Source organism: Dipodomys merriami, unplaced genomic scaffold (assembly GCF_024711535.1).
Source record: "Dipodomys merriami isolate MVZ:Mamm:240054 unplaced genomic scaffold, mDipMer1.0.p SCAF_13, whole genome shotgun sequence".
NCBI lineage: Eukaryota > Metazoa > Chordata > Mammalia > Rodentia > Heteromyidae > Dipodomys > Dipodomys merriami.
The window spans coordinates 34,345,370-34,363,402 of record NW_027202604.1 but is presented as its reverse complement, the minus strand read 5'-3'; the positions used below and the strand labels follow the sequence as shown (position 1 = coordinate 34,363,402).

General features: G+C 47.7%; 1 protein-coding gene across 1 annotated transcript in view; it reads right to left on the bottom strand.

Annotated features, from left to right (window-relative positions):
- Window positions 1–18,033, bottom strand: part of Itpr1 (inositol 1,4,5-trisphosphate receptor type 1) — a 297,390-nt gene that overhangs the window by 94,556 nt on the left and 184,801 nt on the right. The window contains exons 41-44 of the mRNA XM_070018999.1: window positions 15,839–15,874; window positions 14,617–14,664; window positions 9,254–9,386; window positions 7,395–7,585 (exon numbers count right to left, since the gene is read on the bottom strand). Coding sequence (XP_069875100.1) covers window positions 7,395–7,585; window positions 9,254–9,386; window positions 14,617–14,664; window positions 15,839–15,874 — 408 coding nt within the window. The remainder of the gene's footprint in view (window positions 1–7,394; window positions 7,586–9,253; window positions 9,387–14,616; window positions 14,665–15,838; window positions 15,875–18,033) is intronic.

The window sequence follows — 18,033 nt, the reverse complement described above, 5'->3', positions numbered from 1 at the left end:
GTCAGACGGCTCCCCATGAAACCCCAGCTCCTGGGGTGGGGGTGGGGGCACCAGCAACATGGCGGAGGGTGGAGGTACGAGCCATTCTTGGATAGCACCATCGGTGAAGAAGTTAGGGCAGGGGCAGAACATTCTAGAAGTCTTGGGGGCACGCTCCCCAGAAGCCCACTATGTAGGACTGGGGAGTGACCTGAGTTTGGCTTCGGGTGAGTTAGGCGCGGGGGACGGGGCTACAGCAGAGCCCAGCGCGCCCTCCCCGCGCTGGGAGCCTGGGAAGCGCTGCTCTCTTCTCATGTTTGGTTTCCCACGAATTGAATCTGGCAGGTTCTGGGTAAGGACATTTCAGATTTCTGGAGAGCTGCCATCCCCGGCGACCTGGTCTGTAAGACAGGACCGAATTTCCACACACCACCGAACAGGGGGCGGCTGTGTGTCAACACGTGTGCCAAGGAGAGATGGAACCTCAAGGAACGCGGAAGCCCTGGGCTGCCCAGACCACGGCGGCGCTCTTTTCTGCGCAGCGTGCAGCTCACGTGCGCCACGGCCCACCGTGGGTCTGTGACCATGGGGAGCCAGCTCCCGAGGCAAACCCCAGCCATTCCCACTGTCCTCTCCTCCACACGCCCTCCCCACGAGGGAAGGCAAGAACTCACACCTCCCTTTCAAACGGGACTGGCCGTGTGGCAAACAGAAGGTGACAGCGTCACAATCCCGAGTCTGGGCTTTGAAAGAACACGCAGCTTCTGCTTCGGTTTCTTGGGCCGCTATTCTCAGAACGCAACCATCATGCTCTAAGGAAGCCCCAACCACGGGGAGCATCCAGAGCACTCTCCGCTGGAGCACCTGCTGAGCTTCTGCCAGAGGACCAGCATGGCCACGGCTCTCCAAAAAAGTGGCCATCTTAGCCACACCAGTCCAGCTAAGCCCTTGAAGACAGCAGACCCAGCCTCGCCCGCAGGCTGGGAAGCAATGCCCTGAGCTTTGCAGAGAGCCCCAGAGGGGTAGGGTCTCGCTGTGTTTCACAGCGGTCTGTCTAGTTCTGTAGCTGTTACACATAGCCTTTTCCTCCCTGCAACAGGGGTAGAGCATGCCTAGCACACCTCCTGGGACAACGGGGAGCGCTCATGAGAGGCCTGGAGGGAAGGGGCTCCTTGAGTGGAAAGCCACCAAGCAAAATCAAACTAAGCTGCTCTCCTGAGCGCTGCGGATGGGAGCTCATTGCTAACCCACCCCTGCCAGGTCGGCCGCCACTCTCTCAGACCACTCTGCAGAAGGAGCAAATCAGGGCAGGGAGGAGTTTGGGGTACACCAAGATGCTCAGCTCAAACCCCACCGGTGCTATTTAATGTTTTACTTTCTTCATCTGCCAAAGGACTAATTCTGACATCTCCACCTGGGGTGGGGAGGGGTGAGATTAAATGAGATGAGGTATGAGAAGCCAATGGCCAACACACACAGCCATTGATCAATGCCAGCTGTCACCATCACCTCCTGTGTTTTCTACTTTGTTAATTTCGAAAATTACCATATAGGAGCCAGATGCTGGTGGCTCATGCCTGTCATCCTAACTACTCAGGAAGCTGAAGTCTGAGGATCATAGTTCAAAGTCAGCCTGGGGAGAAAAGTCCATGAGACTCTTATCACCACTAACCTACCAAGAAAAAAAAAAAAGCTGGAAGTGGAACTGTATTTAAGTGGTAGAATACTGGCCTTGAGCAAAGGAAGTTCAGAGTTAGTACCCAGGCCCCAAGCTTGAGCCTCAGGATGGGCACATTCACATGTGCACACTTATACTATATATATATATGTATATATACACCTATATATGTATATGTGTATACACACATATAGTAAGAGAGAGTAAAACTGACTCATTTGGTATTGAGTTGTGTGACTCTTCATGCCTCTATATGAAGCAAAATACACAATGGTTTCATCACTCATACTACTGTGTTATAACCAAATTCTTCCCTCACTCCTAGTCCTGGTGAATATTAAGTCTTTTGTCTCTTTCAAGTATTGTATCCATAAAATCATGAAGTATATGTCACTATTTGTGACTGACTTCACTCAGTATATTGCTTTTGATACACATCCAAGTTACTGCATTTATTGATAGTTTACCCATTTTTCACTGCCTTGTAGTATTCCACTGTATGGATAAACTATGGTTTATTACTCCAGTCACCATTACTAGAAGGAATTATATTCCTAAGTCAGAGCAAATTTCAGAAATGGCTAATTTGGACATGCACGCACACACACATACACACACACACACACACACACACACACACACACACACACACACACACACACACACACACACACACACACACACACACACACCTCGCACTTGACAGACACAGGAACAGAAGCCCAAGGATACGTTCCCTAGTATCACACAAAACTGGATGGGAAAGCAGGTGTCATTTCTTAGGTATGAAGCACTGAATCCTGCTTCTGGATGCTAACCATGAGGGCTGTTTTGCCTCTGCCTCATAGCCAATACGCCATTGTAAGAGGAGGTAGCCCGCTGCACAGGAAGAGGCGGCGGGCAGTGCGTTCCAGCCGCAGTGGCCCTGTGTGGCGTGGATGACAGAGTCTCGGCCATAGCTGCCGGCCACCACTGCGGCCAGGCGCACCGCCCAGCGGTCATTTACCACGTGCAATTCAACTTGTCTACAGGAGATGCAGCTCTGAATCGCCTTCCCCCGGGGCTCCAGGGGTCCTGTCCTTGATCGGCCCCGGACACCACCACGCAAGTTGTGCATCACTGTCTCCAGAGAAAAGAGAAGCTCGGGGCCAAGGGGAATCTCACAAGTCATCTCTGAGCTGGAAGAGCTTCTTCTGGAACTGCAGGCCTCCAGCATGGCCTTCAGAAGTCACAAAAGAGATGGGGTGGGAGGGGGAGGTCTTGCCTTCCATCCTGGAGAGGGGACCAGAGGCCACCCAGGACCCCCCCCCCCCCAGCGTGAGCACCCCAGCTCTCTGGAGAGGAAGTGGCTCCGCCCCACGAGCAGCTGAGCTCATGGCATTTCATGTGGAATGCAGGCATATGAGTCACAAATGTGTGAAAACATGGAACTAATATTCATAATTACTGTACAAGATAAAGAGCGCGGCGGGAAAAACAGCTTCTGTGTGCCTTGCCATCCCACTGGGGTACACTGTGACGAACACAGAGTCTCGCCAGAGCCCCGGGCTCCGGCTCCCCGGCCAGCCCGGCCCTGGCGCTCAGCCCCGCCCGCCGCCCAGCCTTCTGTATTCCTGCCTCAGACATGTGCTCATCTCTGGGGCGGGAAGCCTTCGGTGCATGGGGCTGGGCAGCTGGCTTCCACGTTCCAGTCCTCGTGGGCCCAGGGTCCAGGCCTGTTCCAAACCCTCTGCTTTTTCCCTCTCCTTCAGTCCCAAGTATGGTCTGGGCCCTCAGTTCCTCCCTTGCATTCATTCTCTCTCTCTCTCTCTCTCTCTCTCTCTCTCTCTCTCTCTCTCTCTCTCTCTCTCTCTCTCTCTCTCTCTCTCTCGTCATTGTGGGGCCTGAACTCTGGGGCTGGGCGCTGTCCCTCAGCTCTTCAGCTCAAGGCTAGCACTCTACCACTTGAGCCACAGCGCCACTTCCAGCTTTTTTCTTTTGCTTATGTGGTGCTGAGGAATCAAACCCAGGGCCTCGTGCATGCAAGGCAAGTGCTCTACCACTGAGCCACCTTCCCAGCCCAGCATTTTCTCTCTTCTTATGGAGCTATCACACAGCAGGGCACATTCTTTGTAAGTGTATGGCTTGGTGTGTAAGCACGGATACCATGAGTGGAACATGACCATCACGTTCACGCAAGTCTCCCTGAGGGCTCTCTGGTACCCTGCCCCCAGTTATCGTCTCATTAGTTCAAGCTCTTATACGCTCTGCCCTAAAGTTCTGCTAGTTAACATTTTGTTTTGTTTTGTTTTGTTTTTGTCAGTTGTGGGGCTTGAACTCTGGGCCTGGGCGCTGTCTCTCAGCTCTTCAACTCAAGGTGAGCGCTCTACCACTTGAGCCACAGCACCACTTCCAGTTTTCTGGTGGTTCATTAGAGATGAGAGTCTCATAGACTTTCCTGCCCAGGCTGGCTTTGAACCGTGATCCTTAGAACTCAGCTTCCTGAGTAGCTAGGATTACAGGCTTGAGCCACCAGTGCCCAGCTAGTTAACTTGTTTTAAGGGTAACTTTAACTATGCATGTTTAAGGCATACACCAGGATGGTATGAGGAATGCAGAGAGAGGGTGGGTGACTGCAGTGAAGCAAATGAACCAGGCTGGCCTTGAACTCGCTAGGCAGCCCAGGTTGGCCTTCAGTGTTTAAGATTACAGGCAGTTACTGTTTGATTCCTGACTACCTCCTCTCGACCTGGCTTCCCCTAATTTATCCGTCCTATGTTGTCCACTTTACAACCGTAACCTGTGAGTCCCCTCAGGGCTGGACTGCTACCACACACCACCCTGGCTCCCATCAGCCCCTCCGCTCCTCCAAGCAACCACCCTTGCCTCAGAGGCCTCACCCCTGTCTGTGAGGACAACGTCTGTGCCTGCCCTGGTCTTCCCTTCCAGAGCGACCCACGCCCATCCTTCAGAGGACATGGTACTGGTTACCTCCATACAGTGGCACAGCTACTTCCCCATAGGTGGCTCCCGCAGCTAAACATTATTACTGAGGTACAGCTTCCTCCGTACACGCATGCGTATGCTGGCGTACTTGGCAGCTATTCAGTTCTTGGGATTTCTCAAAATAGGAAAGCTTAAAAAACAAAACAAAGGAAAAGAAAAAAACAACGCCAACAACAAGAAGGACAGAATGACTTAGTTTCTTACGTGGCCAGCAGCCAAAAAAAAAAAAAAATCCTGCTATCAAAACCATTTTATTTATTTAAAAGACACTGGATTAATATGAAAACAGGAGAGGTGATCAGCGATTCAGTGCATACACACCAGACTGACTGCACTCATTTTCCACACTTGCCTGGAGAACATTCCCATAGACTTACTCGCCTAGAACCTCCCTGCCCTGGGGGCTCCCTTAGTAAAGCAGCAGACCCACAAAAAGCACTCTATTCAGATCAGCTGATGTAGTCACAGGAAAACACGCAGTTGAAAGACAAGCAGCATTTTAGCAATGGTTCCTGAGCCCAGACATCCATCAGGAGCACAGATGAGGGAGGGGTGTGTGTGTGTGTGTGTGTGTGTGTGTGTGTGTGTGTGTGTACAGGATCACAGGATGCAGACACTTTCACAATCAGACAACACCCAACTACAGTCCCAGCCTGTGATGGCTCGTGTGCTCACGACCAGCAGACAAGTAATAGTCTTTGCTATTGGCACAGTGTAGCTAAGTCAGAGTCAGAGTCCGCAGTTAACTGTGATGCATACTCGTGATCTTCAGAAGTGTGAGCACTGGGTAAGTGGAGACCGAAGGGTGAGAAGAAAGGGCACCGCTGCCAGATGTGCGAGACACAGGGAACCCGGCTGAAAAGAGTGGTGGCTGAAATGCAACCTGTGCTCCATGTGCCAAGCCAGGTGTCCTGGCTCAGGTGGCATCTACCCACAGGAAGCAACGCCCTTCTGTGATGCTTCACAAAGAACCAAAGCCTTCAGCGATCCCAACTCTGCACTTCGAGGCCAAGAATATGCCAGCTCAAATAGGCACATAATGGTAAAGATCCTGTTCTGTGAATTTTATTTGATGGAAATGCATGCATGTACACGTACTCACAGACAGCCCTCCCCCACCCAGAAAACCTCAGTCAGTGAGCTAACCAAGATGGAAGGGTGCACAGAGATGGTTAAAAAACAAATCTTTAAAGAAATCATTTTAAATGGTATTGCTCATCTAATGCAGTGGTGTAAGCTTGTAAGTCCCAACTACTCAGAAAGCTGAGCTAGAAGGATAGTTTTTTTTTGTTTGTTTGTTTTTTTTGGGTCTGGTCGTGGGGCCTGAACTCTGGGCCTGGGCGCTGTCCCTCAGCTCTTAAGCTCAAGGCTAACGCTCTACCACTTGAGCCACAGCGCCACTTCCGGCTTTTTTCTTTTTGCTTATGTGGTGCTGAGGAATCGAACCCAGGGCCTCAAGCATGCAAGGCAAGTGCTCTACAACTGAGCCACCTTCCCAGCCAGAAGGATAGTTTAAGAGCAGAGGTCAGGGCCAGTCTGGGCAACATAGTAAGACTCTTACCTTAAAAAAAAAAAAGTGAATTCTTTCAAGTTTTATTATTTACATATAATTATTTATAAAAGGTAGTTAATGATAGTTGAGATTCTACAGTTACAAAACTTAAATCTTCTGTTGGTAGTTCAAGCCTGTAATCCTAGCTACTCAAGAGAGTGAGATCTAAGGATTCAATCCTATGCAATAATGTTCATAAGACTCCTATTTAATTAACCACCAAAAGCTGGAAGCAGAGCTCTGGCTCAAGTGGTAGAGCACTAGCCTTGAGCATCAAAGCTTAGAGACAGCACCCAGGCCCTGGGTTCAAGCCTCAGGACTAGCATACATGCATGTGTGCGCGTGCGCGCGCACGCGCGCGCACACACACACACACACACACACATTAAATCTTCTAAGTACCACACACAATCCAAGTCTCTTCTGCTCATCTGATGATGAGATCCTCCATATTTTTGGATAAAAACTATAAACAGGGGCTAGGAAGGTGGCTCAGAGGTGGTGCTTGCCTTGCATGCATGAGGCCCTGGGTTCAATTCCTCAGCACCACATAAGCAGAAAAAGCTGGAAGTGGTACTATGGCTCAAGTGGTAGAGCCCTAGCCTTGAGCTGAAGTGTTGAAGGACAGCGCCCAGGCCCAGAGTTCAAGTCCCATAAGGGACAAAACAAACTATAAACAAACATCATCTAATCATTCCACAAACATTATAGAGTAACTTCTATGCCACAGACCCAAGATCGATCTTCTTAGCACGTTCTTAGTGTTTCATCTGCTTTCAAACACAACTCATAGCTGGGCACCAGTGGCTCATGCCTGTCATCCTAGCTACTCAGGAAGGCTGAGATCTGGGGATCATGGTTCAAAGCCAGCCTGGGCAGGAAAGTCTGTGAGACTCTTACCTCCAATAAAAACCACTAGAAAACCGGAAGTGGTGCTGTGGCTCAAGTGGTAGAGCACTTGCCTTGAGCTAAAGAGCACAGGGACAGCGACCAAGCCCAGAGTTCAAGCCCCACGACCAACCAAAAAAACAACAACAACAAAACCCCACAACTCATGTTTGGGAGCCGTGTCCGAGATGGCAGAGTCATCATGGCAAGGAGGCGTCACCACGAGCCGTCTCTCACACAAGTCCTCGCCCCTCCTGGAGTTCAGGGTCCGAGAACAGAGACGCCGCTCGGGCTGCCCAGCCGCATTCCTACCTGGATGGTGGTGTTGCCTCCCTCCAGCAGGGCGATGGCCAGGAGGATGCTCTCGTGGAACACGCGGTCGCTGGACGCATTCATGATGAGGTCTATCACCAGGTTGGAGGCCCCTTCCTTGTCGAGGTGGCACTGAACCTCTGCCAGGCTCATCTCACCCCTACTCATAGAGCCGGATCCAGAGCCTCCGCCTAGGAACACAGAGCGCTGTTCTAATATGGAGCATGATGGAAACCAGCATTTTTTCATACTCACTACACGCCAACACTTTATGCACTAAACACTTTATCTGTATTAACTCTTTCAACCCTCTAAAAACCCCACAAGAATTTGGGTGCTGGTGGCTCATGCCTGTGATCCTACCTACTCAGGTGGCTGAGATCTCAGGATTAGAGTTCAAAGCCTGCCCAGGCAGGAAAAGTTTGTGAGCCTCTTATCTCTAATGAACTACCAAAACAACTGGAAATGGAGCTGTGGCTCAAGTGGTAGAGTGCTAGCCTTGAGCCAAAAAGGCTCAGGGACGGCGCCTAGACCTTGAGCACCAGCACCAGCACAAAAATAAACAAAAGAAACTGCAAGGAGAGTGAAGTGAATTAGCATCAAGACATAAAGACGCATGTCCACGGCTTCCTGGCGTGGTGTTGAACTTGGGCACGTTCACTAAGTGATCCATAACCACCCAGCCAGGACTTTCTCTTATAGTAAAATGCAATGACCTGAAGCAGAATGATCAAGAACTAGTAAACCTATCCTCTAGTAAACCTATTGCCTCACTTCCACATGATTCATTTGTCCATTCATTTCTTCATTCATTCATTGAACAAATATTCATTCAATAAATATTTACTCTTGGTACAAAGCCAAGAGCTCGCGTTAGGAAAATGGAAAAAAAAAAGAGTCTTCACGTTTACAGATGTTCAGCTGAGATGAATATGCTGAAGGAGAGTACCATGCCAGTTAGTGGGATGTTAAGTTACTATGTAAGAACTACCTTGTGCTATTAGTGGCATTAACTGAAATACCACAGCACACAGAGAAACAGGCTGATCCATTTCACAAGGTAAACAACTATCTATCAATCCTTCTTCTAAAACACTCAGTTCAAATGCTGAGGGTGTTCCTGCGGCCCCTGCATCAGACAACTGCCACTGTGCTTCAACACCAAGCCAACGTGGGAAGATCCTCCACGGAGTCCAATGGTTTTGCAACTATCACCTGTCATTGTGTCTAAAATAATTTGGAACACCTTTAAGGATGAACATTTAAGAACTTCTACATATGATTGCCTTTTTTTTTTTTTGGAGATGCACAGAGCACAGGTATTCTAATTAAATGACTCCGGTTATAAAGCAGTCACTCCAAGTTCCCATCCATCTGGTAAGCTCAGATAACGGCAATGTCTACCTACCAATCATGACAATGGGTCCTGGAAGACCAAATGAGGCAAAGAATGCTAATAAGCCCCTTGATGCTCAGTAGATCATCATAAATGATAGCTTTCACCATCCTGGCTGCCAATACCCTCACCTCGTCATTCTATGGGAAACCTGAGTCCTAATGACCACAGGGAAATGTGCAATAAAATCCAGTTCCTTGAAATCAGTCAGCTATCACCAAGAGAGTCTCTGCATGGAGAAGAGGGGCAGAAAGACTTAGCCACAATAGAGTTGTGGGGAAATTCTGTTTTGCAAGGAAATGTGTTTAGACATCAGTTTGATAGTAGACCAAAGAAAACAAGTTCCTAAAAAAGGACACATACTTGCAACACACATAATCTAAGTTCCAGCCACCCGGAAGCATGCAGCTCTCACGTGACTGCCCAATTCACACTCGAAGCTCATGCACAGGACACAGCCTACCTCCTCCCCCAGGCTTGCTGGGTCCTCCTGGTGACAGGGGGCCATTGCCAAGGCTGGTAAGGCTCTCTCGTCTTCCCGAAGGTCTGATGTTTCCATAGTAACGGTTGACCAGAATTTGTCTGAGCGCCTCACCCTTAATTCAAACAGGATAATGAAATCAGGTTCTGAATTTAACACAACGAAGACGCCAATATTAAACGAAAGAAACCCGGGAATATTCAGGTACAAATTGGTTCCATTTCATTCAGTGCTCAGTGGAAAAAAACAAAACAAAACAAAACTCAGTGATTAAAAAAAAAAGGCATTATGAAACTCTAAAATCAACTTTAATATTTTCTCAGGAAAACAGATCATGGTTTTTTGTTTGTTTAATGCTGGCAATCTAGAATATTCACTATCTGAAGGGGGAACTCTAAAAAATAATAACAAAAACAAAAGGCTCTTTGGGCTAAGCTGATAGACTGGATAATCTGAGTAGTTTACAGGCCAGCTTCCACATGACAGTTTAAAATCCTTACTCTAAGCACTTGGATTTATTCCCAAGGTCCCCAAAAGATCAATATATTAGCCTAATAGAACGTACGTGGATATAATGAAACAGTAAGTCAAAAATTAAGCCTTTCTTACAAAGATGATCCATGAGCCAATGGTAAAATAGTGCTCCTAGGAAATAAAATCAGTGGAAGATATCAAATATGTTAATCAGAAGTAAGAATCATGGATGAAATGACATCATGCCTGGAATTTGCTCTTCAAATGCTATGGGTGAAGGAGTAGGCAGTGTCCATGAGACAGAAAGGGCAAGCCATGCTAGTGGGTGAAGCTGTTTTGAACAGGGCTTCTAACTCCCTCTGTACGTCCATCAACTTTGGAATAATGAAAAAATTAAAACCTCTATACATAAAAAGCAATCCTGGATCGAGGACGCAGTATCCCTTTCTTATAATTCTAACCAAGAAAAGAAAGTGATTTGTGTGCTGTTTTGAGAGATGTATTGGCAAGCCAGCACACAGAAACATGATTTATTCCTCTATCACATTTCCACCAGGCTCCCAAAGGACTCGCGGAACCCTTTCTAATCTGTGCATTTCTAAAAGTACAGTCTTGATGAATTTCCCCTGGAACTTCTGCTGTTTGTTTGTTCTAGGGACAAGGCACGGAGTTCCTCCGGTGCATCATGGAGAGAAAGGAAGTGAGAAGTCTAGCAGACAGAGGTGTTGAAATCTAGCAGGTCTCTAAAATAGACACTCGAGAGTTCTTCTGAAGAGACCAGCAACTGTAACCTGACTCCGCGGAACTTAAAAGTGATTTGTTAATAAACTCTGAGAATAAATATGTCTGGAGATTTCGGTGAGGTTTTTGCAAAACAAGTTGGGGGGGGGGAAGGGGACAGGCAGAGGGGGAGGGAGGTCCTGAGAGACAGAGGGAGGGAAGGAACCGAGAGAAAAGAAAAGACTAGAAAACTCTGGAATCCTGACAATTGCCCAAATCATTTAAAGTCGCAGGGCTACACTGCCAGGTTTATCTCCTTCATTAATTCATGATGCTAACCACAGAATGCCCAGGGACAAAAATAGAATGAGGCAAACAGGTGAGAAGGGAAAATAACGAAGACTTAAACACACGTGCAGAGAATGAAAACCAAATCCATTTTCCCTTCTGCATTCTACCCGCACATGTCTGCAGCACTGTCAGGAGAGGACGCCTATCCTCAGCTCATGAAACCCACTTCCCACCTAGCCCAACTGGGAATTCAAAATCCCAAAAAGAAAGTTACATATAGTATTTTAAGTGTTTTTCTTTTCCTTCTTCTTTTTTAAATGAACTGCTTGTTGGTAGGGGAAAGTTTCAGTACAAGGTTCATTCATGGCTTAGAAAACCCCATGATGGGTTTGACCAGTGGGGCCCGGGCTCAGTACGAACACATTACCATTCTCCAAAGCAGTCCCTGGGACACTGGGGTCTTAGATGGCTGACTTTAAAGGTGCAGTTAAGAAAGACAAGTGAGAACAAAACAGGGTAAGGATAAGTTATCTCTGTGTGGAATAGTGTAGATTAAACGTGATTTCCCTTTTCAGATATCATGTTGCATCTATTTGATTTAGTTTGAGTAAGAATGCAGACAGGAGAGATGGCTAGGAGCAAACGCTCCTGAGCCCGGGACTAGGTGTGGTTTGTGTGAGAGGCAGGAGGCCTGGATGAAACCTGTTATCCCACGTGAGCAGGTACCCCAGGCAGCCACCGAGGCTGCGGACCATGGGGCTAAATGGACAAAGTCAAAGGAGTCTGTGGTGAACCAGACAACAAGCAAGCACGCCTCCTGGACATTTCACCTCCTGCTGGCGGCTGTTCTTTCTCCTTCTAGTGGTTTTGAGGGTAAATAGCCAGACCCCTCCCTGGTCAGTGAGCAATCAGCAGGCAGGAGGTAACCAAAGCAGCACTCGGAACCTCCCACCCCAAACAGGAAGCTCACATTAAAGCAGCTGAAGACACAGGAAAATCACAAATCACCATTCTGCCTCTCCTTCAACTGGGGGGGGGGGAGGGGGGGAAGAAACAAACCACAAAAACCCAGCAGTTACCATGGCAACAGATGCATCAAATGGTACATTTTCCCCCATAAGAGAATATCATGAAATGTGCTCATTATAGGAGACCAACTTTCCCCCTCTCTCACTAATGTGGTTTGGGGCACTACCTGCTCTGCTACCCTCCCAAAAAATTTTAAGATGAAAAACAATAACAACAACAACTCATAGCAAGTGAGATTTGTTTGGGGTTTTCTTAAATAACAAATGAGTTTCCTGGTTATTTTGAAGAATAAAGACCAAGAATTTTAGGTGGAAGGGGACAGGAAGAGGAAATGAATAGGCATTATTGAGAAGTTATGTAAATCCCTAGTATGAAAACTCGGGTTCAAGGAAAATTCTGTTGTTTTTTTTTTAAGCACTAGTTTAATTTAAGAAAAATTAAAATCTGCAGAGAAAAGCCTTCCTAATCATCTTGACATAAATTACTCAACAACACTAAGCTGTTCACAATGTACCAGGCTGAGAAATCTGATTGCAGAGAAAGGGAAAGAAACGACTTCCTAAATAATGTCACTTGTCAAAGTCTCAGTTTTTACATTTGGCCAGGCATTTTGTTTTGTTTTGTTTTAATTTTTAAAAATAAAGCCACCTTATCACCAACCTCTGCCCCTCCCCGCGAGCAGTTTACACTTACAATATGTAAACAACTGTAAGACACCTGTCTCTTTCGTAAGAGACTCAAAACCTATTGTTGTCTAAGACTGAGAAAAGGAAAAGTCAAAGAAAGTTTCATTATTAATAGATGTCACATTCAGACAGTGACAACTGGTAGGTGAGTGACAGGGACCAGAGAAAGTGAGCTCCCACCCTGCCTCCTGGCTAAAGATTTCCATTGGTTCCAATTAACTCTCCAAGCTGAGCTCAGGGCAGAAGTGTGTGTGTGTGAGAATGCAGGCGTGTGTTGAGCAAGGCACAGAAGGGGTAATGTTGTCATTAGCACACAAGGGAGAGGGGGAAGTGACCTTTTCTTTTCCCCAGCTTCCAGTCACTTACAGATCATGTGCTTTAGGCAAGATCTGGCTCAGGCAGTGAGTCTCCCCTACCTTAGTCAGCTCTGAAATAGCATCTTAACTTTAACTACCTTCCTTTTCCTGCTCCTGCGGCCTACAAAATCACCTGAGCATTTCAAACTGCCAGGTGACTACTAATCAGATTCCTGTCATCATGCTCAGTGCTTTGTGGACATCCCTCAGTGTGACGGTCCTACATGATGAAGACGGATGCTACCCCTACTTTACAGCAGGAGAAACTGAGGCACAGAGCGGTTCAGTAACTTACCCCAAAAGAGACTTGTGCCTATTTCTAACTCCAAAGACTTTTTAGTACTGGGTTCCTTGGGAGCTTGGGAGCATGGGGGCTGGCCGAGTGGGGGCCCGCAGGAATGCAAGGTGCCCTTGGTCAACGTGCTGTGTGAGAGACACGGGATGCTAGACACAGGGGACAGCAGCACTGTGCTCTGAGTTCTGCCCAGGTGCGAACATCCCTAGTCACTGTCTGAGAAATCATCAAGTTTATTCCTCCACCAGAGCAAGAGAACAGGAAAAAAAAAAAAAATCTGCTCTATGAGGAGACGGGATGGAGGCTGAGGCGTGTGAGTGGAATACAGGGCATCGGGCTGTCACTCTGGACCTGGATGACCACGCTCCACTGCGGCAGGCTTCACAGTTACTGTTCACCTGCTAACCCCAGGACTTTGGTGAAGACGGGATGCAGGCCACACCACTGGGCAAGGGGAAGCATTCATAAAAAATGGCTATGTGGGGGGAATTGGGGGAGGGAAGAGAAAGTGGGAGAAAAACAAAGGCAGGGTAACAATGCCCGACAAGAAATGTACTCATTACCTTACTGATGTAACTGTAACCTCTCTGAACGGCATCTTTAGAAGAAAATAATTTTAAAAAATGGCTATGTGAACATGTGGAACAGCTGCAGCATCTCGATGGGCTCTGAGAGCCGTGACATCTGGTTATCTTCCGGACAAAACGGGTAACACGCCAGCACAGGCATGAAGATAGCGCTAGCTCTACGTCTGTATCTATTTATTTACAGACAATTGTCTAGAAACAGTTTGGCAATGCATAGTTGGCACCATAATGAAGAGTCTCCCCCTTTGACTCAGGACTTACTTCCCTTTCTATGATTCTATTCAAAGATGCCCATATTTGTCCAATTTCCTTGTCAAAGGAAAATATTACAAACCCCTTGTTAATTTGAGGAACTCTGAACAGCTGGTGGCTTTTAAAAAAAAAGCTCAGACGGAACACTGAATGACAACAGAGGGTGTGGAAGTTGTACACTTACAACAATCCCTTGGCAGCATGCGCTTTTGGGACACGTGCTCCCGTGGGTTATTAAAAAAAAAAGTATTGAAGGATATGCGAACAAGTTAGCAGATTTGATAGCTGGTCCTGTCACTGTGAGCTGCTTCCGCTGTATTTTTGTATTTATCTATAGTGATCATCAGCTCTTACAAAACGAAACATTTTTAGACTTGACCTGAGTAGAAAGCTACGGCGGGAAGCAGGGAACACCAAAAGTTACTCCGCCATCGTTTGGCACCTGGCTAGGCACCGTGCTCTCCTCAGGGAGCTCATGCAGAGAAGTACCAGCCCCTTTTGTTTAAGTAAGAGGCTGTGATTGGTCCTGAGCAAGCTACGGTTTGAACAATACCCACAACCACCAAAGTGGTCTTTGAATCACGGTGTCGGCGGAGGGCAGGGTATATGGTTGACGGTCATTAGTTCCCAACACACAAGACTCACGACTACGTACCCTTTTATGGTCTTCCAGTTGCCTCAGGGGTGGACTTGATTCAAGCTCCTGCTAAGCATGCAGAAATTCCATTTTAAGTACCACACTAAGGAGACACTACCCACTCTTCAACATCAGCCACAAACAAAACACATCGCAAGCTCATGGACAGCCAGGGTTACACAAAAGAACAGCTTATCCACATTTTACCCCAGACGTGAATGGTCCATTACTTTAGACTCCGCTTAAGTTCAGTGTTCCAAACCCCCAACCTCACTGCATTGTTGAAAACGTATGATAGGTGATTTGGGGGCCAACACTGGGTTTTGTTTTTGTTTTGGCAAAGATTATGACTGGAAGTTTGGCTTAACTTTGCAGGGGTCTGTAAAAAGCAAGGTCCACCTGGTTCATTCATGCATTATTACATAGCGCATGCGGAAGAACACAGATGCACGTGGTTCCGGGATGACAAATACATGGGACCAACCGCTTTCCCCAACCCACCAGTAGGTAACTATTGTAATCAAAGCCACCGGTGCAGGGCTCTGATTAGAATATGACAGACTGATCACGGGGAAACGCCCACACTGAAACTTAGCCATTCCATCATTTATGTTGCATTCTTAAAATCTCCCATAGACTGCTTCCACGTAAAGTACATTTCATTCTAGCTAAAACTCCCGTGGGTTGTTTTTTTTTTTTAAAGAACGGTTTTGGGGAATAAATTTTGACACCAGAAATATGACCTCCCTCCACCCCAAAGCTTCTCTTTGCTCTTAACACACTTGCATCAATTCTACTTAACCAGAGTTAGTGGCAGGAAGGGCAGCCCAGAGAGAACACCTTGTAAAACTACAACTTTCCTAGTGCTTTTGACTCAAAAACTGTAAGTGAATATCATCTTTCCACAGGATCCAACATCAAATTCTGTACAGCAACCAAAAGCTTTTGGCCATTCCAGGATTTCTCAATGGAACATTTCAAGACTCCAGACAGTTCTGTGTGAAGAACGGAGACACGCCCTCTCTGATGGAGGATGCTTGGCTTAGCTGTCTCCGGGAAATTTTTTTCCCTACTCCAAAGCCACACCCAGCACAGCAATGATCAGTTCCCAGCCAACTAGAGACCTCCCTCCCAGGCCTACCACGGGGACACACATCTCGTCACAGCAACTCAGACTCAACCAGAACAAGCAAGAAGCACCCATATTTGCTAGTGCTACAAATATAGGTGAGTGACACACCTCGGTGGAGTTCTCAGATTCCGGAGTTTGTGGCAGCTAGGTGGGAGTAAAACAAAGCGTGTTAGTTACGGCATTTGCATTTTCACAGGTCACAGAGAAGTCCAGACCAACACGCAGGGACAGGACACTCAGGGAAAGGGCAAACACGAGGTGCTGTCACTCTATCATCTGCCACATCGGGGCATTAGCCATCCAGGGGACCAGACACACCTGCTCTTTTCAGCTGAATGTGGTTGGCTGGAAGAGGTGATTGGCCCAGGATGGGGGAAACACATTTAGAATGAAGAAACAGAAGAGGCTACCCCATCATAAAAGAACCATGCCCTCCCAAGCATGGGAAGGAAGAGACCCTGCACGTGGGTGTCCTGCTGGCTGACTGAGAGAAGGGGAGCAATAACTGCTGTGGGGGCCGACGGAGGCTCAGGGAGGGGAGAGGACAACATGCCCGTGTATGGGGGGAAGCTGCACAGTGCCACGTCCGTGGGATGAGGGGCCCTGTCATCCACTGCATCCACTGCATCTTCCTGCATGGCGTCTCTGGGAGGAGGGAGGCTGGTGCCAGCATTTCGCACACCTTGCGGATGGCTGGGTCATCCTTCAATTTCTCTTGTAGGTTTCTCAGGCCGGGTTGCCTCCCCTCACTCCAGCCGTACCTTGTAGACAATCCCTTCCATCCCCTCCCCTTTCCTTTCAAGACTTCCAACCCACCGAGGAGAGATGAAGGACAGGCTAGGGACCTCTGAAGGTGGGTACCATGGCTAAAAAGGTGTGGCTGGAAGAAAAAGGTCACTGCTCCGGGGGAAGACAGTGCCACGACTCCGTCCAAAGGACACGTGCTTGGAGCAGATGTAAATGCCAGACCGTGCCCGGGCCACCGTGGGCCTGAGTCACGCACACGCGGCATGGCTAACTGGTCCAAGGTGCAGCCTGGGACGGTGGAAGGCAGCCAAGGCAGCTGCTGTCACTGTGTGACCTTGGCCTCTGATACAGCTCCAGCCACCGCTTTGGTGCTTTGATCCACAGATGGAGGGAAAAAAAATCCTCTCAATGGAAGGTTGTTAACCATATACACAGTCTTATTCAAGGTATAACCTAACCATTCCTGGTTTGTTTGTTTTTTTCTATTTTCCAATAGATGAACTAAAATAAAGAGACAGGATCTTCTACAAAGACGAGGCAGACTTGCTCACGCCGTGCTGGATGGAAGACATGTCCCACAGGAGTGTAACCCCACTTCTCCTAGAGGGAGAAATGCCCTGCAAAACACCCAGTCTCCTGTTAGGCATGGGAGGCCCGCTGTGGTGTAAAGGACTCTGGTATTATATGGGGTTCCCCCCCCCGTCCCCCCTTACTTGCAGAACTCAGATGTATTGTCAAATACATAAATAATAAATGATACATAAATGTGTGTGCATGAGAAAGAGAGAGAGAGAGAGAGAGAGAGAGAGAGAAGAGAGAGAGAGAGGAGAGAGGAGAGAGAGAGAGAGAGAGAGAGAGAGAGAGAGAGAGAGAGAGAGAGAGAGAGAGAGAGAGAGAGAGAGAGAGAGAGAGACAGCGAGAGAGCAGACTACTGGGGCTTGAACTCAGCGCCCGGGCACAATCCCTTAGCTTTCTCCACTTGAGGCTGGTGATCAATGGCTTGGACCATACCTTCACTTCTGGCTTTTTAAGCTGAAGGTAAGAATCTCATGGACTTTCCTGCTTTGAACCTTGACGCTCAGATCTCGGCTTCATGAGTAGCTAGGAATTCAGGCATGAATGCATTTTTAACTCTTGCCTTTATCTTCTATACCCTTTAAAAATTCAATCTGTATACATTTTTGTTTTCTGCTCTGAGTGTAAAAAGAACGTGCAAGAGAAAACAGAACTGCAACAATTGCCTGTACATTTAGAACAGCCGCAGCTCTATCTGCGACAGAAGATTATCTCCTACCATTTGCCCTGGCCACATGCCCACGAGCAACAGCCTTTAGGTTCGTCCTCTTTGACTAGAATGAAGGGATGACAGACAGGCAGGGATTTCCTGCACAACCCAAGCAGCTACCCTCTGATTCCCTGGACAATCCAAGCCAAAGCTTGAGAAAATCAAGAAGATGCAAGCAGAACTGGTGTGTCCTTGTTTTAGTTCTCTACTTTTCTTTGGTTCTCTTTGTCCAGTGTAGCATCCTCGATTCTTTTTATACTGGTCAAAGGTT